Genomic DNA, 24,114 nt, shown 5'->3' with positions numbered 1-24,114 from the left:
ATCCCACCCCCAAATATCCAATCTACCACATGGTGACTTTATAATTAAAAATCAGACATTTTAGAGCCGCATCCATCAAGAGTCCCTTGTAAAAATATCAGCCATGATTGTTTATTGGAGCTATAATAGAAAAGAGCGTCATTACGTCTAGATTTAGACCTTGTTGCTCTACTTGCTTCTATCTACAAACACTGTTTGTCCCACATGAAATTTAAGCTTGAGAGTGAAATACAAACTGTCCCTTAACCGGCACTAAAAATGATGCTCTGTGCAGAGAAAGCTGTGCTTTCTAATATTAGACACAGCATTTTACACCGTTTATGTGCAATTTACTGAGATCAGTGACGCTGAGCGGTTGGACCTTGCTTACATTTGTTGCTGCTTACAGTCTTAGTCTTTCTCTTGTAGTTCTGCATACAAAATAAAGGGTCTTAATTGGATAAACACTGTGTGACTGATTAAAGATGGCGTAGTCTGTGGTTTCAGTCTGTTACTTTTAAAATAGTAGATCAAAGTGTATTCGCAAAAGCAGTATAAAACTTGCAAGCCTTGTCTCTAAAGGCACTTCAATCAAGTATCAAGTTATGTGTGTTTGGGCTGGCGGACTGACATTTTATGCTCTAAAACCCCATCCCGCACATCGTAAGTCATTCTGAAACAAAACTTGGCACCCATATCTAAATACTAGTGTAACCAAACTAGTCTGATCCTGTAGTTTAGATCTGTTTATAGGTCAAAACATCAGGGACAGCAACACAGACAAAGCGTATTGAAAACAATACACAGCATTTTTATCTTCTTTTTTCAGAACCATATTTCTTTTGGGGGAAAATGGTTCGTACCGGTTGTCAGATGGATGTAAGTTAGATTACATCACATCTCGATGAAGAATGCGAGTGATAATAGCTCTCTCTTCCTCTCTTTAAGCTTTTACCAGAGGAATTTGAAACTTGAAGACATTGAGACCTTTATGAGCAGTCAGAAATGTACTCCGCTGTTAAACCGTGTATTGCTTCTGTTGATGAAGTTGAAGCAAGTTTTTCCTACTTATCCTCAACTTGACATTATGGGCGGAAACTCGCTCCGTCTTTGTTCAATAAATGAATCAAGAACGTCTTAATTGAGTGTCACAGTAATCAAGTCATAATGACTGAAGAGCTTGAATTATCCTCTCAGTTTTCTCAGGAAGCGGCAGCAAACAACACCAGTCTATTTTTTTCAGTGCTGTTCCAGTTTCATTTTACACCTTACGTTCACACAGGGAGACTTGATGCCAGAGGGAAGTAGGCTGAGAGAAAAAAGTGAAGATCTCCTAATGAGTTTTTGGCCAGTTGTGCTCCAGGAAGTCTATCCAATTGTTAATAATAAAGATGCTCTCAAAAGAAATGTTGAATTAATAACAACACAGTGATTACAAAGAAAATAATGAACAAATGAACAATCACACAATCTTAATGATTACAACGAAAATAAGACGATGTTTGATTTTGACGTTTTCCTTCAGTGGTGTCAAGACACTATTTAGCTGAGAGGATATGTGATACTACAAGTTAAATATTTAAGCACTACGGTGGCTTTATTCTCTCTGACACTAACGAATCATGCAGCTAACCCTTGTTATTCTAGGACTGTAGTATATTAAGCTACAACAGCAGTAGATTCTGTGCACCTAATTAGATGCTACAAGAATGTACAGAGTTAATTATGCACATTTTCACTGGTTGTATTCCCATGAAGATGTAATGTAGGAAAAACACAAAGTAAACCATGAATAACTGTTTTTTTAACACATTCCTTCATTTCCTAACAGCCACAGAACTATGCAATCAAATTGAAATGATATGTTGAAGTGAATGTGATTTATATTCTGATATATAGGAGCATTGGACCCTAAAGACCTTAATGTTTAGAAACGGCTTTTGTGGCTTAACCACCTCTCCCTCATCCGCAACTTATATCAGAGAATATATTTGCAAGTAAAATAGTTTTCATGATGCCAAGCTGTCCACTGCTTTTACATAACCTCAGCTTTGCTGTGTCACCACCGCCAGCGACCAGCAGGGGGCAGGCTGGCACTCTCATCCAAACAACAAGGGGTTTCTAGCCTCAAACCATACAAGTCTGAATAACAGACCTTTTAAGTTGTGTAACAGTTTTTTTTTTTAAGTAGACCTATTTGTCATGTCGTGGGTTTGGGTTTTGAATGGCACTGAAATAGCTCCTCTACCAGAAAGTGACCACTTGTTTCCTGTTCAACCAAGTAGAAAGCCTAAGCTATCTTAATGTTTGAGTGATGAATGAATAAAGCGCTCCAGTTGCCTCTCCGTTCTTTTCTCCCGTTGAGAGGTGATGCGTCTCCTCCAGAGCCTCTTATCTCCCAGCCATTGTCTTCTCGCCCTCTTTTTTTTTGTGTGCGTGATTGTGATTTGTAATCCCTGTCTGCCACCCCAGGCAAATTGGTGGCGATTGCAGTCATCGATGAGAAGGACCCCACAGAGGAGAGTGGCAGGTACAAAAAAACACTGAAATTAAAAAGCACAGCTCCGTATAAATTACTGGCAGACACTCCCACTGTTACCACAATAGTTGTGCTTAAGTGCACGGCCTTCAAATAAAGATAAGACTTGCTGTTATTGTTTGGGTCTTCCCACAAATTGCAGGCTTTGGCTAAAAAAAGGTTAGGCTCCAACTCATGTGGTATTTCACTCTCTTCTCATTTGCTTTTAGATTAAAGACCTTGATTCAGAGGGTGGCAAAGGAATACAGAGAGCATTTTAACAGGTAAGGCACGGATAGACGATGAGGTCAAAGATGAATATCCAATTTATACATTTATTCTAGGACGGCGCACTCATCGGGGAACGGTGTCTGTCTATTCACATGCAAGTTTATGCCTTTGTACGGGGCACGTCTGTTTTCATCGAGGTTCAGTAGAAAGGTAATTATGCAAAATGTCAGCTTCCAAATATAGGTGTTCTTTTCAGCTGTCAGTCAAAAACTCAGCTCGACTTGTATTAATGCATAATTTTCCTGTTTTCTCCAACTGCAATTGTGCAATAACAACTGGAGATGGGATGTTTATGTTACGCACCGCCTTGTTCGACCTGTTCTTTTTGCCGAGGAGGAACCAATTTAGCAAGGCCCAGAGTACACAATGAAATGAACTTAAAATGTGCAATTTCATTACAGTATTATTGTTATTTTTGCTGCTAGCGAGCAGTAAAGATTGGAAAGAAAGATGGTGGAAATCGGAGATGATGCAAGCACACAGACACCCAAATGTTAAATATTGGGCTCCTGAATCAAGTTCTCTATGTGTGCTGCAGGAGGATTTAGCGAGTACAGTAGGTGGGTCATCCTTCAGCTGGAGGACCCAGGTTAAAGCTCCTGTGTCTGCAAACATGTGCTCTGCTGAAGTGGCTTGAATTCAAATCAGCTCAGGTCGCTGTTCTGTAGCTGACCCTTATCTCTTAGCTTCCCTGGTGGGGTTTGCAGGCAACAAGAGGATTTCCTCACAAGGATTAAAAAAAAAAAAAATCACGTTTGCATCATTATGTTGTGATTAAGTTCCGTACTATTCCCCATCGTTGACCATGTTGCTTCATCAGATAGCTTTTTGCTTTTGAATGAAGAGATGTATCTTAAACCGCCATGATCAAAGTGTTTCTCCCTCTTCAGGCATCCCTATTAGGACTGATTGAATTACACAGATCCCTATCATCAATTAGACTACTGCTTAGACTATCTGCCACACTATCCAGTGGTGTTTTTGAAGACGTGAGTTTGAGATCCCCACTGAGATCAGAGGTGCCTGCAGTGTTCTGACACACATAAACGGCACTTGTAATTACAAGTCGCTCAAGTGTCGCCCCCGGTGGTGGGAGGAAGCAGCGTATAGAGTCAATAGATTATAGGGGATGACTGACATTTGAGTGAGCGGACACCGTTTGACGCAGTAAATGCCGCCGTATTCAGCTCACCCACTATTTGTACCATTTTGACAGAACAATGAATACAAATCTTAGATCTGAAAGGGAACTAGTGTGTGTGTGTGTGTGTGCTGGGGGGGAAAAAAGGCACATGCCTACATATGCACAAACTGTACTTGTGGGAAAGTCTGAATGTGTCAGTCGGTGGGTGTGTATCGGGTTGAAATTCTGCACTAGTCATATCGTCATGGTTTTGGGAAGCCTGTGGGAACCTTTGTCACGAACTGAGTTTCTGTCCATAAATGGTACCAGGTTCCAGTAGTTCCTCTATCCTGTTGAAAGGCAATGAGGTAAAAGGCAATATTTTTGATATCTCAGAGGACCTAAATCTGCATTTAATCAATATTTTAATATTAACAATAACAATAAATCAAATGACTATGGGTAATGGGAAAGGTGTTTCTAATGACAAACATACAGTGAATTATTACCCGACTCTGCAGTTCCCTCCGCTCAATGGAGCATTTAAATGACCTTCCGCTAATTGTTTTAGATTTCCGGCTCGCAACTCTACTGTTTTGGTTCAGACAGATATTTCCTTCAGGAGATGGTTGAGACCAAAACAGAGCTAAAAGGAGAGACAATACTAGACTTATATTTGTATGATAATTTTGCTCCATGTCTGCCGGATGTGTGAGTAGGTAACTATTTGCTAATACGTTCGTCATAACAACATTGTAAGGTTGTGCTTCCCTTAAAATGGCCAAAATAAATCCATTAACGGAGGTTTAAATAAAGCCAAAGAATTTTAAATAGCAAATTTTGCCCCCATAGTGCTAGACACACAGTAATTTATGCCTATTCTTCAACCCCTCCCAGCAGATCCGACCTGGTGGACATTAAGATGAATGGGCTGAAACTGAAATAAATACAGACTTTGCCATTTCTCACTAGAAACACAAGCTCATGCCATTAGAATAAGTTATGAGATGCTATAATCACATAAAAATTCTACACAAAGTGGTCTTAGGCTAGGTGTTTTTAATATTGCATTTGCTGATCAGTGATTTATAGCCTGTCCAGAATGCAAATGTGGGTTTGTAAAACATTGTGTTTTTTGTAAAAGGACACCTTATATTTAATGTATATTTCCGAGGGCTGAAAGTCCACTGGTGATGAGGGTCACGTTATTTTCTCGTGGAATATTCTTCTGTATTATTCATTTGTAATTTCACAATGACGACAACGCAGTTCAGAGTGATGACTTTGGTTACAGATAAGGCAAATAAAATAGCACTCCTATCTCCATGAGAACCATAATACACAACAGATAACGCCAATAAATATCATATAGTCATTTCCAGAGAAAAAGTGCAAGTAAAAGTCACAAAACCCTTCCTCTAAATCTGACAGTATTTACAAGGATGCTTTCAGTTTGCTTCTCAGTCCTTTACTCAGCCCTCTTGGCCACCTTTCTCAGTGGTCCGGCCAATAGGTGTCAGTGGGAGTGGGAAGACGGACATAGCTGGAAACAGACCTTTAAATATTGTAAGCTGTTGAGTTGGCAAAGTTGTGATAATAATTTAAAAAAACAGCATAAGGAATTTTATTTCCAAATCACATCTTGTGGGCGTTCACTTCATATCTACATACCTCTCCTGTTCCCTTAACAAATCAGTCTTGGACATGTAGATCCTTTTTTTTTTTTTAAACTCCATAACTCAGTGCTGCTGCATTTAGAGCAAAAGTTACAAGCTGACTTTTTGATGAGCTTTATTCCCAGTCTGGCCCACCATTGTCAGCAAGATTATCACTAACCCAGACATTTTTTTCTTTATATTGCCTTCACTGGATTTATTATATTGTTCGGTCTCTTCATAATCATGTCATTGATATAAGTGCAGGCAGTATTGTTTGGCACCCAGGGGACAAACGTGCCAGATGTAGGTATGATTCAATATAAATATAGTCTATATGTAGAAGTCCCCATAATCAGTCATTCAGTGGGAGTCACTGGCTTCCCCCGGACTTGTGCAACCCCCTTCCCTAGTCCTACCTACAATACACTCTGCTCAGACATAGTGCAGCACAATGAGATACAAATTGAATTCCTCTTCCTGCCTTATCGTTTAGATAAATCACCTGAGTCTTTTCTGTGGTGGAAAAGATGAGGAAGAGGACAGAGCTTTGGGGACTTTTCCTTTTCCCTGTAGTCACAAAAGTGATCCCGGTTTTTCACAACTACAACATGCAATTCCATTCAGTGTGATTTCATATTCGCGTGCTATTGTAGAGGAAGGTTTTGTGCTAGTGTTATTCCACTGGGACAGGAAAACATGGTTATTTTACTTTACTGTATGTGTATTATTATTTTATTTTTGATGCACTATTTATCATTCTCATGCTAATAATTCATCTTGTGCTGTATATACAGAGACTTCCAGTTTGGCCACATGGATGGGAACGACTACATTAACAGCCTCATCATGGGGTGAGTGTCTTATCCAGCCTATCTCTCTCTTCTCATCTCATCTTTCTCTCTCTCACTCTACCTCATGTTACCTTCTGTCAGCTACTTACTCGTAATGCCAGCCTCTGCCATTAAAGATGCTCTCTGGTAGAGAAGTCAATTACACAGACGGACTGTCATCTCATTTTTTAGTGCTCTCGGCAAGTTTAACCCCCAGCCGTTGAAAAAACACAGAAAGATGCAAAAGCCCACGCAAATCTGCTTGTGTGAGGGCAGGATAGTGAGAAGGAATATATGAGGAATTTGCGGATAAGGCTGTGCATGGATTAAATCTATAGCGGTTGTGTGTTTTTTAATGGCTTGTCAAAGAGCAGTGCTAATGATGCAGCAGTGAGCCCTGCTGCAGTAGCTTTGCGTCCAAGGCTTAGGCCAACTGTTGTGGTGTCATGCTCGGAGAGGCCCTGGAAAACTGACATCCCACACTTCTAATTAGACAGAACCCCGCTAGTGTTACAGGCCAGCAGGACCGTAGCAGTTGGCGTGTCTGTTTTCCATCTTCCGACATACAGTATCTAATTATGTGTGTCTTTGTATAATTTTGTGTATGTGTTTGGGTGAGAGTCTACGTGCGTAATAGACCTCAGCAGGATGTTATTTTAATTTGAGCGAGTTATTGTTTGTATGAGGGAGATTATAGCAAACATGGTCTCGTAAGTCCTGTGTAATTAAAAGTGTGTCAGTGAGTACAGTAGAAATACAGTATTGGAAATCTGACTACATTCAACAAACGGATTCCCAGTGCACAGCTGAAATTAGACAGGTGGTGTGTATATTTAAGGATAAAAGAGGTGATTAGCCACCCTAATTTTGTATGAATACCTACAATATGTATTTCACTGGGTTTTACGGGACCGAATTTGGCTGCTGTAACACAGGATTAATTGCCCTCCTTTGAGGAATGAAATCCTGGCCTGTCAATGTCCACTAAACCTCTCCCTTAGGAGGACCATGGAAATAAATCTGATGGCTTTTTATCCCTCTTTCTGTCATCACAGCGATTACTGTGTTCTGGCAGCGGTCTATTTGGCGTAAGGCTGCCCCTGCTTTCACCAGAGGCACATAGACACAGACTCATGAATACATATATACAGCACACACACACAAAACATGAGCACCCACTCAAGTCAGAAGCTGTCTCTGTCTCTGTTTAAACATTGGATTATCACTAACCTCTTATATTGAATGTATTGTGGGCTCCAAAAAACTGAATGTGAGGTGACTGAAAAGTCTGTCAGTGAAGGTTAGACTTGTAATCATAAAAGGTAAATGACTAGTAAAGTCATAACCATAGACCGTAAAAAATAATGGACGTAGCCAACGTGACGTCACTGTTTGGTTTGTGGATTCCAATTCTGAAGCCTCAAGTTTGGAATTTTGACCGTTGCCATCTTGGATTTTTGGAGCCTGAAGGACTATATTTGGATGAGAGGGTGGAGCTGACCCTAATGCTAGCGGCTAGCTGCTAGGTTGGTTAGCACAGTGCATTTACAGTCTGTGGTTAACTGTGGTAATGCTAATGCTAATGTTCACTAGCAAAGAACAGGCTTAAAACTATCAAAACAAAATGTACTTACTGAAAAACTGAACATCTGATTCCTTAAAGGGTCTTTTAGTACAACCAAATGCTGAATAAGACTTTTTTAGGTGACCAAAATGTTACAATTAACTTTCATGAACTGAAAACACATTGAAATAGCGACGGCTACGCCTATACTCTGAAAAAATTCAACCCATGTACAGTTGTCATGAAAGGGGAAATTAGCTACAGAGACCAAAACCGTTTTTTTGTACCAGGCTGTAAACATGTTTATTTCTGCTGTGAAGTTGGGCATTTTAACATGTGGGTCTATGGCCTCAATTGGCCACTCAAGGAACTGCAGTTTTTGGCACTTTGTGTTGGCTTCAATTTTCAGCCCTGGAGGTTGCCGCTTGGTCAAAACCACCAAACCAGTAGTCATTTGACTTGAAGACCAAAGTCTCAGCTCATACATGAAATGAAGGTCATGAACTTCCATGCTTCTTTTTTCATTTTTTAATATTACTTACTTAAAGATATCCAGGATTTTTTTTTGAAAAAGGGGTTGATCAGTCTAAACCAGTTTTCATGCAGATTTTAAGTCCACTCACTTAGGTATGTTATACTAATATTTATAGCTGCAAGTCGAATGACGGCAAAGAAAATGCAGTAAGTTACACTAAAGATTGTAAACTGTAAATGATACTTTTAGATTTTTAGTTATTTAAAATCTAATTTCACTTGTTTTCTAAAGGAAAAGTTAAAGATCCCCTCCAGACATGTGTGAAAATACTCTGCTTGGAACAATAATGTGTGTCTGATATGTTTTTTCCCACAGAAAAGTATAATTGCCATGTTGAAATCCTTAAAATAAAATCTATTCCTTCTCCCTCATTAAAAATTACAGAATCTGGACTCAAGATATCTCCTACTTCACTATAAAGTCCATTCACAGTGTTTGTGCACTGGAGGCTTCAAGTTTCCAAATCACACTTGTACAAGTTGCATACTAGACCACGATTGGCTCCAAACTAGTTTTGATGTCATGTCAAATCATGCTCATAGGCCCACCTCTTAAGATTAGATTTTGAATGAGCACAGACAAACTTTCCACTTTCAGCAGATGAAAGTGAAAACAGCCTTCTAGTGTCAAACTCTGCACATATATCATTCTGCACAGTGAAGCTCAAACATCCGACTGAAGGAACAAGAAGAAAAACACATTTTTGAGTGGGTGGGGGTTTTTTAAGGATTTTGGGAAATAGTCTTATTTCCTTTCTTGCTGAGAGAAGATTGATACCCCCCTCATGTTTGTGCATCAAGAGCAAAAGCCAGGACACGGTTAGCTTACAGTAGCTTCACATAGCGTGTTAGCCCAGACATTGCTACAGCAGATAACTTCCTGTAAAACCACAAATTGTTGTTTTTTACATTTCTGCTGTGTAAACTTAAGAGATACTAGTTATTTAGTGAGCTTTAGAGGTGGTGGTAGGTGTATTTTTAACTTTGGAGAGAGCCAGGCTAACTGTTCCTCCTGCTACCAGTCTTTATTTTAACGTAAGCTAACCATGTCCTGGCTCTAGTTCAATAGTTAACAAAGATCAGGGTGGCATCGATCACCAAAGTCAATAAATCACAAAATCACAAAATGTCAAATATTCGTTTAATAATAAAAATAAACATGGTTAAAATCCTTGTATGTTTTTAAAATAACAAGAGTAGGTCAAAACCTAGCATATGGCTGGACTGTGTATGAAACGCTAGAGCGACCAATGGTGTAACTTTATCACTCAGTCAGTCGGTCACATACTATTACATTTATAGAGCTGACCCCGCTGTTGCAGTCCAGCCAAAAAAGCAGAAATCTTCCATTTTTGGTAGAGGATGTGTCTTTTCTGCCAGTTGTAATTGTATAGTGTACAGTATATAAGCCTTCATTATGGGCAGCAAACCCCCAGTAGTCTCCACTCACAGAGGTGAATAGGCTAATCCATATTTATTTTAAATGGGTGCCATCTGTTGAGTAGGCTGGATATCAGATGGAATACACATTCATAATGTGTGCATGTGTGTGTGTGTCTATATGTGCTTGGAGATCTCATCTGGACAGAGTAGTGAGGCGTTGATGACTCTACCGCATGGGCATGTGTGTTTGCACTCCTGATCTCAGCTGGGTGGTGGATTGGGACAGTGATGGATACGTGTGCGTGTGTGTGCAATTTGTTGCCGGGTTGAGTAACACCGCAGGGATGTGAGGTGGCAGCACCGTGATGGACTGTTCGTGTGCTTGTGTGTGTATGTATGTGTGTGCGTGTGTGTCTAAGCACTAGGAGACCTTATCTAAGCCTGGCTTTGGTGTTGCGCAAGACGTTTGAAAGAGGGATTGCTTGTTTATATGACCTTGTTCGTTATCTGACTTGAGTTTTGTAATTCCTCTGCTGATTTGTCTATACAAGATGGCTTGAGAGTGTGCAGTGTGTATGTCTTTCAGTTTCTGTGTTTTCTGCTGAAACAAAGCATCTAAGATCACTGGCTTGCTTGGCTCTTCTTTGTATATGTTTTATATGTGTCTCAGCAGTTACTTTCCTCTGAACTCCATGCGATTCACTTGTCAGCTGTAATTTGTAAAGGTCTCTTTAACTGTGACCGGCACAAACCCATAAAGCCCCTGAGTTGCACACAGTTTGCATAAAAGATAGAAGAAACGCCACTCTGAAATAGGCCAGGCTGCATCGTCTTTTTCCTTCTGAAAAAAAAAACCCCTCTCTTTGAAAGAACGCCCATGGGAAAAGTTATGTTGCTCTCAGTACAAAAGGTTTGTTTATCTCACTATTACATCCACAGTGTAACAGTTTGTTCTTTAAGCAACCACAATTTGCTCCCATCTAATGATGCACTTTGATAATGGCAGTCCAAGGTGCTGAGGTTAAGGAGATTAAAAGCTGCATTTCCTGTTTTTTTTTTTGTGTTTTTTTTTCAGCGAGGTGACAGTGCCCTCCGTTATCATCCTCAACACATCCAATGAGCAGTACTTCCTGCCCAGTGAGCCGATTGAGACCATGGAGCAGCTGGTCCAATTCATCAGCGGTGTTTTGAACGGTTCTGCACAGGTCCAAATCTTCTCCTTTTCCCTCCCCCCCCTTCCTCCCTCTGCTACTCTCTGTTTATGCATTCAGCTCAGTGTAGCCCCCCTATTCCCCTTGTGTTGTACCATTGTAATCACACCAGTAGTCTTCATTAATCAAGCATGTTGCCTTGCATTTTAAGTCCTCCCTGGAAAATTTCACCAGATGAGGTATTTCTGCAATCTCCTTTTGCATGTTTAGATTTGATATTTCTGTCCCTCCTGAATAGATTATCTACAATAATTTTGTCTTCCTAGTCAAACACTGAGATTACTACATGACTTTGTATTGTAGTGTGTACACTAATCTGCATGCTGTTTGGAACGAAATGTCGTCATTTTCCCTGTACTACTCTAAAGTCACCAGATGTATGAAACCATAAGCCAAACAGCCAGAGGTCCTCTCCTTTTTTCCCCAAGAAAGGTCTGGGCTATTTTTTGCTTGGCAAAACAAACCACCTCCCACCAAATACACAGCAAAAGAAACCTCCATGTTTCTCCACTTCCAGCCAAAGCCTGGACAGTCTCAGCTTCCTCGTGTCATGCTGGTAATAATTGCCATGAGGTGTCTCAAGGTTGGTTCATGCTTCATGTAGAAATACACCAAGGGCAGTAAGTGCATTAAAGTGAGATTATGCAAAAAATTACCTACATTTCCTACTTGATTATACAGAATTTTTGAGGCCAATACCAAAATTGAGAGTTAAAAAAAATCAGATAATAATATAAAACCCATAATGTAAATAAACGTTATTGTAAAGGTTCCCTTAAATTATTTTTTTCAATAATTATGCCCAATAAATGCACTGGGCAGGATGTTTTACAGTGAAAAAATAAACTTGTCACTACTCTCTGGTGGACAAACTATAGAATGATGACAGTTTCATTTCTGTACTTCAATTTCCTGTCATTTATCGGTTGACATAAACGTCGATACATCTGCAACATCGGCCCGGTCGATTTATTGGTCGGGCTCTAGTTTTTCATAACAAACATTAAATGCATGAAGGGAATTCTTAGTCTTCCATGACGCATGAGCCAACCATGAGTAGAGAGAGCTGACAGGCTGTGTCATCTCTTCTCGTAGGTTTTAAACCAATAGTTAACATTTTTGAAGTGTGTCCCAATTCTCTGCTCTTGGAGTACATAGAGTTGCTTTTAGAGGATTCAGTTTCTGTCTTCTATCCTTTGCTTCACACTGGTCGTGCAGTTTCTGGTTGCCATCCAGAATTTGATGCAATTACAGAGGGACAACTTTAATAACACGCTATAAAAACCTTCATCAAAACGTCTGTAACTGCTTGTGTAGTCCTCACACAGCGTAAGCAAATGCAATGCAACAGCTGCTTCCACCAAATCGTCTTACCTCGTTCACAGAAGTCCTCCTTAGTCAGAGCTCGCTAATTGGCCATGCTGATGAATTAGCGTCGGGACAGATCACTCTTTGGCTCCCTGGTTGTAGTCGTCAATAAGTAAGCTCAGGCAGAGCAGAACTGCTGGACAGTGAACAGGTTTAATTCAGGTACATCAGATAATTTCGTGCAGGGAAGCGCTTAATTAGACAATATTTTAAATGTCTGGGATGTACCGAGCATTTAAACAAATAGCTGAAACTGTGTGTTTAGTTCATATTGACGTATTGATAAATGTTTTGCTGTTTAAGGATTGCGGAGTTGTCACCAAGTAATTGCATCAAATTGTTGATACCGAGCTAAATAACAGATGAAACCTGCATATGAACTACATGAGCGGGGATTGTAAAATTAGCATATAAACTATTTCCTCCCCACTAGCTCTCCTCTGTCTCCATGAAATAATGTGTCTCCCTGCAGGCATACGGAGGTGACGGCATCATTCAGAGGATCAAACGTGTGGCCTTTGATGCCAGATCCACCATTATGGTAAGTTGGTATGAGCTTCATGTACACAGAAAGTATTTGCCAAGCAGGGTTATATAGCTTTTGATTGATTTTGATTTAGCTTGAACTTCAGCTCACAACTTGAATGTTGAATGTCAAAATGGTTATTTTATAAATGTTTGCAACACTGCTGTTGTAATATTAACATATGCTTTTTTTTTTTTTTAATTGGATGAATCTGTTAGCACTGCAAGTCAGGAGTGTAGAGTTATAAGTACTCTTTTTTAATGTGAAGTCTTAAAGGAGATGCACATTAGCGCTACATAATTAAATCACATCTACAGTGCTCACACTTCTTCCAAGAAGATGCTCATGGAGTCAGTCTGTTACCGTTATATATCTCTTTTTATGCAGTCTCTGACTACATCAATCACAGATATGTCTAATATATACAGATATATTCAATTTTAGATAGTTAGGGAAGTTAAAACAAACACAATATTGTAGTTTCAGTTTCACTTGCGTTAATTGATTTTTTTTTTTTGGTGACATTTTCTGCAGCACAACAACCTGCCACATAAACCGCTGAAGTTGTAGAGAATCTGTTAGCCAACAGTTGCCTGTTTACACATCCACCAGATATAGAGCAACATCAGCAATCACTGGAGTTGTGTGTCTGGCTATATGACAACTGTAAATCCCATATTCTATTCATAGTCTACTTTTACTGTCGCTCTGTTTTGGTGTCCACTAACAAGGGAAATATGTGTTTTTCTAGCTGCTAAATGCTCTTCTATGTTCACTAGCTAGTTGGAGACATTGTCTGTCATTTGCTGGGCAGGTAAGTGTAGAGTGGGTTAATCAGAGGGGTTTTTTTTTTTTTTAGCTGAAAACATATGCTTACTGCTTCTCGAAATGACACTGATGAGGGTGGTGAGAGTGAAATGAAAACAGAAAGGTTGCAAATTAAAGTAAAAATAGTAATGTACAAGTATACAAGGACTATTATTATCATCTCATTCATACTTTCCAGTTCATTGCTACATATTGTGACATAAAATTGCGTTTGCCAGAGCTTTGGTTAGAAAGTAGCTTTATACAACAGAGGTATTTAAACTTTAGAAGAATTTAAATTTAAGAAGAATTAAAATTTAAGGTTTAAAAATTATAAATAAAAGAATATAGTGTGCAAGGTTGAGTTGGTGCAGGCAGTTGAAACTGTAGGAGCGTAATAATGAGCTGAAAGACATTCATATAGATTTGACTAAAAATCTTGATTACAGCAACTTCAAGCTTTTTTATGTATCAATTTTAGGCTCATATTATTATTTCGTGCTAGTTTTAATTAGCTGCAATTATCTGTTATCCAACTGGGATACCTCTCTTCTAACTCTGCTGAAATACTTGTCTCGCTATACCTCTACAATTAAACCATTCATTATTATGATACTAATGAACACCTTGTACTTGTCGAAACGCTTCACACTGCGCCTCACCTTGACTGGATTTGCTAATTTGAGGTGAATATTGTATATATGCAACCTGCTCAAAGTTCAGTAACGCTGTAGAACAAATGCCACGCTGTTTCACACTTTTCCACTGGGAGAAAAAACATAATTCAGAGGACAAGACTGGGCGTACAACCGAGCAATATGCAACGCAGGCAGTAAACACAGAGTGGGGAAAGAGGGAAAAAGGCAGCGGAGCAGGAGGAGGTGGAGCGATGAGGGTGGAGAGACACGGTCAGGAGGCTGAACTGCCTTCTCCTCCTACTTTTTACCCTAAGTAGTTGGTTCTTTTGGGAGAACTGGTGTTTATTTTACCAAGGGTGTGTTAGGAATGTAAATACAGCTGTGTTGTAATGCTGCTCGGTTGGCACGGTTGTACTGTAACCACGGGTGAGCTTAACACTGCCCTTAACAATGTCCTTAAAGGGATGTAGAGGACTCCTAAAGGAAAATTATAGATTTTATTGGGAAAATTGCCGAAATAGAAGGTATTGTGACTTCTGGAGCTTTGTCTCAAAGCACAAAGAAATGCCTCTGGAAATGTTATGGAAGGTTTAATTCTTTAGCTGTCAGGTCAGGTTTGACAGTCGGGTTCCTAAATGGGATCAGCGGAAGAATTACACCTGCCAGAAACAGGGCAAGGTTTTAATACAAAAACAATATTAGATTTCTGTGGGCTGTGTGAGAGCATAGTGTGCAAGATTTTATTTGTCTCCCATTAGTAGCCGCACAAAAGTAAGAATCCATGTGTGAAGGTCTTGTCTTACACCTGTAATAGAAAGGAAGTGAATTTCTCCTCTTGCTTCTCTAATTTTAGTGAGCTGCTTGTATCACTCCGGCTAGTCTTGCTCACAGTGACATGATATGATGGAAAGCAGATAGGCAGCAGCCATCACCTTTCCCCCAGAGAGCCTATCTAAATGCACGGCTGACAGGAGCATGAGGAAGCAGCCACATTAGGCGCAATGACTCAGCCAGCTGTGTTAGCATAGCATACCCATCCCTACCTCATCTAGCAACACAGTGCATTTGCAATTACTATCCCTCTTCCAGTGGCAATGACTGGAGGCAACATGGATATTTCTCTTCTTCTCAGCTCAGTGGCTGGCAGAATTTGTGACTGAATACTCCCTTCGAGGTACATTGTCTCTGATGTATCCTTCTATATTAAGGCCAAATGACTCATATGTCATCGAGATCATTTAAAGAAGAACTTGCAGAAGAGGTTGTCCTTCAGTGACTACATGGTCGTGCCCGCAGGAGATGAGGGGTTGTGCGTGTTATAGGAGCGGAGTGGTAAATTACAACGTCAAGGAAAAAAGGTTTAATTTTATATGCAGGTTCAGGACAAGGATGTGAATGAGATGTTTTGTTCACGGCCGGTGAGCAAAACAACTCCAGCCACTTGTTGGCGATCGCTGTATCTAACTGATCCTCAGGGATAAATGCAGTGACACTTTCATTTACCACATTTTGACCCTTAAGGGCTTCTAAGGGTCAGTCTCCAAAGTGTGTTAAATTTACAATGTACGGATAGTAAATTAAAGAGAAACAACAACAAAAAGTAAGTCTAGACAAACGTAACTTACTAAAGTTACTGTGTGAATGTGTGTGGTCATGTTATGTTTACTTAAAATGTCTTCAGGCGGACTTGTGTATAATGGTGGACCTGCTTGTGTTTGAAGTTTGAGATGTATTTATTTATTTCAGTTCAAATTGCACAATCTAAAACGTACAATACACTCAAAGGATTATAGATAAAAGGGTAGAACTCTCCAATATGGTCATCGGTGTAAAACAAGACAGTCAGTACGAGATAGCGACACAAACAGTATAACATAATACAGACATCTTGAAATTGCATGACAAAAATGTAATTAATGCTAAAATATTAAAGGCTGTCTGAGTTTCTGCAAATGATTTGTGACCTGCCTTCTGAGCACACTCGTCGGAGCTTAATGGCGTAATGCAAATGAATGAATAAATGAATGAATAAAAACGTAGTAACTCTACTAAACATAAAAGCCTCTGTGATTTTCAACAAATATATTTTGATCAGCGCTTTAAATAGGATTTTGAATTCACTCTACTTAATATCTAATGGGAGTCTCCTTACCATTACAAACACTGGCTGTTTTAAGAGACACTTTTCTAAAATGTCAGATACTCACTTTCACAATTGTGCTCCGCTGTCCTGAACAGCTTCTAAGAGGAATGAAAGAAATCGAGATAAATTATTAGCGTGTTTGTTGTCACATGTGTGAATGTGAGATAAGGCCAGCCCCGAATTGACCCATTAGGGGGCCATCGGGCAAAACTCTGTCCCTACTGTACATTTGGGTATCCTGTTGCCTTTATGTACCCATCAGCCACAGTGCAGACAGCAGACTTTACATGGCAACTTAATCATATTTTGCCCAGAACCCAAACAGTACTATTTTAGAACACTACCTCCAACACCAAATAATTAGATTTATTTTAATGAGACAATAAAACAAGATTTTGACATGAGGTCTCTCTACAAGACAGGGCCTGAATATGAAAGCTCCACTGATCAATACTTCTAACCAAACAAACAAGCGGCATGGCAGTGTTGGTTGTTGCACCACTTTAGTCCAGACTGAAATAGCAGTAGACAGATTGAGATTAAATTTTGTGTGTGTGGTCAAAAATGTAAATTTCTCCAATAGTTTCTTCCCAGACATTCCCAGTGAGTGAATGCAAGTAGTGACAACCCCACAGAGAATCATCACATGACTCTGCATTTCCTCTCTGCTCTACAGAGCATTTCGGTGTCGTTCAGCTCATTGTTTTGGTTGTTCTACTACTCTCATCAGCGTCTTTTCCAGCCATAGCAGGCAGCTGTTTTCAGGGGAAAGAGCTCTGAACCCATAGTATATTACCTGCCTTCCCCATATGGCAGACAGGCAACACAGTGGAGTGTTTAGCAGCTTATGCAACAGATAAAACCCTCAGGAATTGGTGGAGACCAAAACAGAGCTAAAAGTGTGAATATTTAAATTGAATTCATCGGGAACAGAAACATGACTCATAATACATGCTTATGTTGCTCTATATCTGCTGAATGTGTAAATAGGCGACTGTTTGCCATATCATTGATCAGTGTTGTGTTTACAGCTTGTTGTGTTGCTGCCAAAAAAAATCGGTATCGCATCGCTAAGTGTCTTGCTGCATCACAGCCACTGATAGGAAAGCGTGATTTGTGTCACCTGTGTGGTCGCACGTGGTCGGGGGACCCACTCATAAATCACTGCTCCACAGTGCATAGTGCACTCCATTATCAGTTCAGATGATATTGTGCTTTAGAGGTGCATATCACTAAAAAAAGGTTACCTACTAAGAAAAAAGTTTAGGGATAGATTCTGAGTGATGTTAATAGATGGATAGGCTTTTTGCATGTTTGTTCATACTTATATGGAGAGCATACTGACATTAAGAAAAGTGGAGTTGATGTTCTTATAGTGGTTAGAGTAACTCATCTTAAATATCTTATCTCCTAATATCTTGTGTGAAATAGTGAATTGTAAAAGAATGTTAATATATTGTTCTCTCTTCTTTCCTTTCTTGCTATTCTCTTTTTGCCTTTTCTATATTTCACATCTTTTTTTAAACCTTACATTTTTCTCCATATTCTCCCTCCTTCACCTTTCATTTTTCGATGTCTGCCTTCCTACATTAGTCAGTGTTTCGCAGCTCTCCACTGCTGGGCTGCTTCCTGTTCGGCCTACCACTGGGTGTAATTAGCCTGATGTGCTATGGCATCTGCACAGCTGAGTCGGATGACGGTTCGGATGACATAGACGCGCTCAAGAGGGAGGGTCTGACTGACGAAGAGGAGGAAGAAGAGGAGGAGAGGCAACGCGCCGCTGAGCTTGAGGGCCCCGAAGAAGGAGAGAACGAGGAAGAGGAGCCAGAAGTAGGAGAGAAGGATCCCGAAGAGAAGAAAACCGATTAACACAGGGGCTCCCGCCGGATAGAGGATGATAGGCCTAGTGAAATGCAGTGACATGAAACTCAAAGACATATCAATGTATTACTGTTCTGCTTCTTTGTTTTTCATCTCACTTCCCCGTCATGCCCCTCTAGCACAGACTGTTCTCCCATCTTTGAGTTCTGTGTGTCAGTATGTAAGGTCAGCCGCTCAGTGAAGCCATCTGAATCATATTTAAATCTAACAGCCTTTTTAATGCCGGAGTCTAAACACATAATGTTCAAGAGAAGAAGGGACGGCTGTGAACCAAACATACCGCTTATTTATTATGATTCGACCAACCAGTGGTTTATTCCATGTGATGTGTGACCTTTTCTCTGACGTTGTTAGATAGTCGTTTTGTAACCACTTAAACACTCAAATCCTATCGTCTTTTCGTCATTTTCCAATCCTTCTGTTCTTCTGTTACAGTTTTTTTGTGTTTCAAATGTAAGATAATAGCTTACAATAGTAGAAACAGGTCAAACTTGCCTTGAAACTGAATAGAATCTAAATACTCTGAGACATTTTGTCTACCTTTACCCCCCAACCCAAAGTGTAGGTTTATCATGTATAGTAATTGCCATGTGTAGAAAGCATAGGAAGTGCCCAAGAAGGAAAATCTGCCATAAATTAATTGTGCTTTTTGTATTGTACGTCATTGCCTGAAAATATTTCTTCTTGTTTTAGGGGTGCAAAGTGCCGAGACAGTCATGCATTTCAACTTATTTCCCATGCCAGCTGCCTGTTAGTATCTATTTATGTCGAGAGTCGGAGAGTTGATGAAAAAAGCTGGATTGGTAATTGGTATCAGTCTTGTCTGATACTACAATATGGCAAATGCACAATTTTAACAACCTGCTAAAAATTCCTCGTGTAGATGGGTTCTACCTGTATAGCAGACACCCATAACATGCATCAGTAACTCCTGCTGCATTTAACAACTTGTATTCCTCAGATAGACTGGCTCTGTCTGTTTCCATATTTCAATCTGTCCTCCATCATCGGTTGCTATATTGAATTCAGTCAGCAAGATGTTTACATCCAGGTCCGCTGAGATACACACTGAGCGTACAGAATATTAGGACAGTCTTCCTACTACTGAGTTTCACCACGTTTTCAGCACAGTTCACTATGTTAAGTTGTTTTAAGGTTTAAAAGTCCATTTTTTTTATCCTATTCTCTTACCCTTGTGACTGAACTTTATATAATAGCTGAAATCAAGCAAAGGTTTTGGCTTCCTCCTGAATTCACCCAACCAGCCACTTCATGAAAAGAGCAAGTATTCCTAATATCTGCTACGACCAGTATAATACCATTTTTATGAGAAACGCACAGTACACTCCAACCGGTTGGATTTATAGTAACCCAGTGATGCTTTGTGGAGACAGTTTAATCATGGCTGAAACATATTATATTATCTTTTGTAGCTGTCTTTAAAACTGAATATTTGCGACTACATAATGGTAAAATAAAAGGTAGAGTTAGACAAAACATCCTTAGTTAACCCAAATTATCCTTTTAATGATGTCCGACATATTTTTTAACATAGAAACATGAGAGGCTCCTGGATAATGTTATGATCCTAGAAGTTTATGTTATGGCCACCAGTTTTAATCATTTAAACTTAATTTCTAAGAGATCATGTGTTTTCCCATGAGTCTCCGTCACAATTTCTAAGGAGAATAAGCCAGTCAGTGGTGAGAATTTAGAGCTGTAGCAAATTTAAAAACTTTGTTGTTGCAGTTGAGAACAAAAAGCCAGCCCCATGTAGCTGAATTTATCCAAAATTGACCCAGAATTCAAAAGCAAATTGATATGAACTGCAGATTATTGTTTAAAGTTTTCTCAACAGCATAATCTTTAGCTTCCACTCGCTGTTAGCGGTACACGTAGCAGAATTTTAAGCCGTGTCTGGATCATACCTGTGACGTTTTCTCAAAGAACCAGATATTTTCTGACACACTTGTTAATCCTTTGCACTGATGATTCAAGCAGGAGAGATTCACGAGCATCCAAGCCATAAAAGTGCTCCAACTATTAAGTCACCTTACATTGCCTACGGAGAAAATCATTCCTAATGCCTGAAATAGCTCTTCACACTTCTCACCGTTTTTCCAGCTGAGCCCCACCTACATTAAACCAGTGACAAGGCTTCAGAGGAAAAAAAGAAATACAGAAACTTCTCACGTAATATCACCATGATGGTTACACATTTGGCAGTCATGCAGAACCCCATTGCTCATAGTGAGAAGCTCATTAGGAAGATATTAAATTCAAAGGGGTACAATGGATTAATTCTTGCTCTGTATCTTTTTTTTTTTTTTTTTATTCATCCAAAACATTCATGCATTTATATTGTGTCTAACGCACAGAGCCGCAAAGAAAATTAGAAGAAATTAAAAGAAATGTAAAGTTTGAAATGAGAAATGAATGTCAAGCTTTCTGAAAACTGCAAACAGCCAACGGGCATAAAACTTTACTTTGGGAACAGTAGTTTAACAAAGTAATCTTACCAGCTTTTTCCTGAGCTTTCAACCGCAATTCACTGAACCAACTCCCGGACTTCTGAGCAAACAAAGTGGACCCTTAATTACAATGATATTTTCAATGAATGTTTTAAGCTGTTTATGTTGTGTAAAGATAACCCCAATCCTTATCCCCAATCTGTAACCTTTAAAAAAAAAAAAAAAAAAAAAAAAGTGTAGCTGAGTAATAAGATGGCTTCGGGTTTTGTTGTTGATTTTTATTGTGCGTTTGTAGCTCAGTAAATCTCGTACCTTGATCAACTTAGGCACCTCAACCTAAGCACACCTGTTGTTTTTACATACAGAGGTAATCTGTATTATTACTGTGAAACTGCACTAAAGGAAACCATGCCCTCGCCTTGCCTTCTGGTCTTTGTAGTTGCCTACCATTCTCTGCCAAACTTCCTCTTTGGGTTTGAATTGAGATTGTCACACTTTATTACAGGTTTGAAAGATTGAAATAAAGATTGTCCTCTTTTTCTTGTTGACTGGTATCTTTCCTTGCATCTCATATACACAAACTCCATCTGTTTTTCTTTCGCTCTTTTTAAATTATCTGCCTGTCTTCTGTTTAGACAGCTATTTCTCCAATCTATTTCCAATTATCACATATATTAATGTGTTTTTTTTCTTCCACCAGTATAATTCTAGGTAGAGGTGTCTACTCAATTATGGCAGATATAATCAAATTTTTAGAGATCTAGGTTTAACTGCTGAAGATTGCATTACTTGATGTGAAACTCATTTATTTCTTCTCTTTAGGGAATGACGGCGCTCGCGAGTCAAACTTTCAGACGTGACTTTACATAAATAAAAATGCACTACGTCAGGATGTACTTTCCGAAACCTGACCCGGTGTTGTGTTGTTGCTTGTTGTGAAGTTTGAATGGTTGATTTTCAGGTCTGGTAAAGGAGGAGGAATGTTCATTTTTCTTTGGATGTCATTTTGTGGATAAATTACCACAAAGGGGGAGATAATATATTACTACATCAGAATCAGTGTCATTGAGTGGTGCTGATGCAAAAAGTAATTCATCGCTCAATTACCTCGCTATATATTCTGAGAATGAGTTTCATCGCGTGGCAAATGAAGGAGGAGGCTGTCTCTTTTCTGTTGGAGAACCAACAATCTCGAGCCCTAGACAAGGGCAATTACACTTTGCTGCTCATTCTGACATCTGTCTTATGTTGAAATGGCAAATTAAGGCAAGATAGTAATCATCTCATTTCTGACTCACACGGGGACAGGGGGGGGATTTAATAGTTGAGGGTCGCATGCACGGTCAAGGTAGAAAGATAGATGGTTATTTCAGTTAATGCTTTGAGCCTGAGTTTCAAGGGTATTCTGAGTTCGGTTGGTGTCAATCAACAAGATGTGAAAAGGCTGATTAGCTTTGCTCACCATGGAAACCAACCCACTCTTGTTCTCTGTGAGTCTTTGCTGATCCTGTCAGGAATGCAGTATTATTTGCATTTATGGCTGATAGATGGCTGCAGCTGTTTAAGGCCATCTGTTTCCTGCCACTTAAAAAAATACCTCAATACTACACAGCATAGTAACACAAAAAAGTTGCCAAATTTGCCCTTTTGAGATATCACCTCCCTTCAGAAGATGGCTCTTTCACGTGTTTTTGTTTCCATCATCGGCAGTTAGATCATTTCTCCTGGCCCTGTCTGACTATTTTTGGTGCTGTGACTTCACATCAACAGTTCAACTGAGTTTAATAGCCACTTGTCAGCTTGTCAGTCGATAGATGGTGCTTGTTGTGGTTGTTTTCTTCTGAGCGGCTTGACATTTTGAAAAACTTTTCTTCAGGGCTGTGTGAAAATGACTGTGTGAAGATGCCTGCTGCCCATCATAGCTGTTACAACTTCTACTGCATCAGAAATCATCAAACACACACACACAATCTCCGGCGGAGGACAGTAACTGCCAGTGGAAAAGAAGATAAGACCAATACAGAGTCCAAAATACACCCTGTTTTAGAAAGACAAATATGGTCGGCTACATGGCAAACAACTACGCTTGAATAAATTATGTATTGAAACTGAATTATTTTGAGTTATTGAAAGAGAAAACTATCATGGTGTGGTACTATTTATTGCAATTTTAATGTAATTTGTGTTTTGCTGCAGTGTTATGTAGCCTAAACGTGAACTCTCCATTAGTACTCCCCTGTGATCATACTATTGTGGATTGCCGATGGGGTTTTTTTTTTTTTTCTAATTATGTGTCACCACAAAAATGGTTAAAACACATATACACTGGTTGCTTTTTGTCACAAACCTACATCTATTTCATCTGATCATTTGCCCAACTCCCACCTCCCTTACCTGTCAAATCTTCCATCCTTTCATGGCACATCTAATCTACATGACAATGAGGCAGATCTAGCACTCAACAATAGGCCAGGCAGGCTTTGCAGGCTGAAAACGATAAACGTCGTTAGCAGTTGGGATCAGTTAACTAATTAAGCTAATGTTAGCTGAGTTGGTTTTTTAATGTCACCTCCAACTGGCTTTGTAATGTTTCAAGCTGACATGTTTCAAATTGTAAAATGAGAACTTAGGAAAGGGTCTTAGAGATGCACTTTATGGCGCCACACATGATATCATGCTGAAAGCTGCGTGTTCTGGACAAAATGTTAGCATTCTCACAAGTTGGGGATCCATATAGAAAACATAAAGAAAACACAGTATTGTTCTCATATTACAGGGCTACTAAGTCCTATATAAGAAAAAATGTCAGAAGATCAGACTGCTACTTCATTCTAACAAAGCCCCCTTGGACAAGTAAGATGGAGGTAGATTTAGGAGTTTAGAAGTTAGTTTTATTATTCATATTTTCAAAAAGTATGTGTAAGTTAATAAATATATAAATGAGGACTGACTAATGTGTTTGCTGAATGTAACGCTATCTTGTGTAATGTTGGCTAGAGTTGCTAGAGAGTAAACAATAAGAACAATGCCACTAAAAGTTACCGTGAAGCCTAAACTATGATATAGTAGCATCCAGGACCAGCTTCCACACAGGGCCAAATTACTAAACAGGGACTATCGGGTCTCATTTACTATTAGATTAAGTAAACCAGGTAAACTGGACACAATGTTTGTAGTTTAAGTTAGAGC

General features: G+C 39.4%; 1 protein-coding gene across 1 annotated transcript in view; it reads left to right on the top strand.

The window, feature by feature from the left end:
* Positions 1-21,465, top strand: part of tmx3b (thioredoxin related transmembrane protein 3b) — a 35,366-nt gene extending 13,901 nt beyond the window's left edge. The window contains exons 11-16 of the mRNA XM_044339572.1: positions 2,452-2,509; positions 2,728-2,781; positions 6,364-6,420; positions 10,956-11,085; positions 12,932-13,000; positions 18,167-21,465. Of these exons, the coding sequence (XP_044195507.1) occupies positions 2,452-2,509; positions 2,728-2,781; positions 6,364-6,420; positions 10,956-11,085; positions 12,932-13,000; positions 18,167-18,442 (644 nt within the window). The 3' untranslated portion in view covers positions 18,443-21,465. The remainder of the gene's footprint in view (positions 1-2,451; positions 2,510-2,727; positions 2,782-6,363; positions 6,421-10,955; positions 11,086-12,931; positions 13,001-18,166) is intronic.
* Positions 21,466-24,114: the final 2,649 nt, after the last annotated feature.

The sequence above is a fragment of the Thunnus albacares genome, chromosome 21 (assembly GCF_914725855.1).
Source record: "Thunnus albacares chromosome 21, fThuAlb1.1, whole genome shotgun sequence".
In the NCBI taxonomy this organism is placed as follows: Eukaryota; Metazoa; Chordata; class Actinopteri; order Scombriformes; family Scombridae; genus Thunnus; species Thunnus albacares.
Note: the sequence above shows the minus strand (reverse complement) of the source record. Positions and strands in the feature narration are given on the sequence as shown.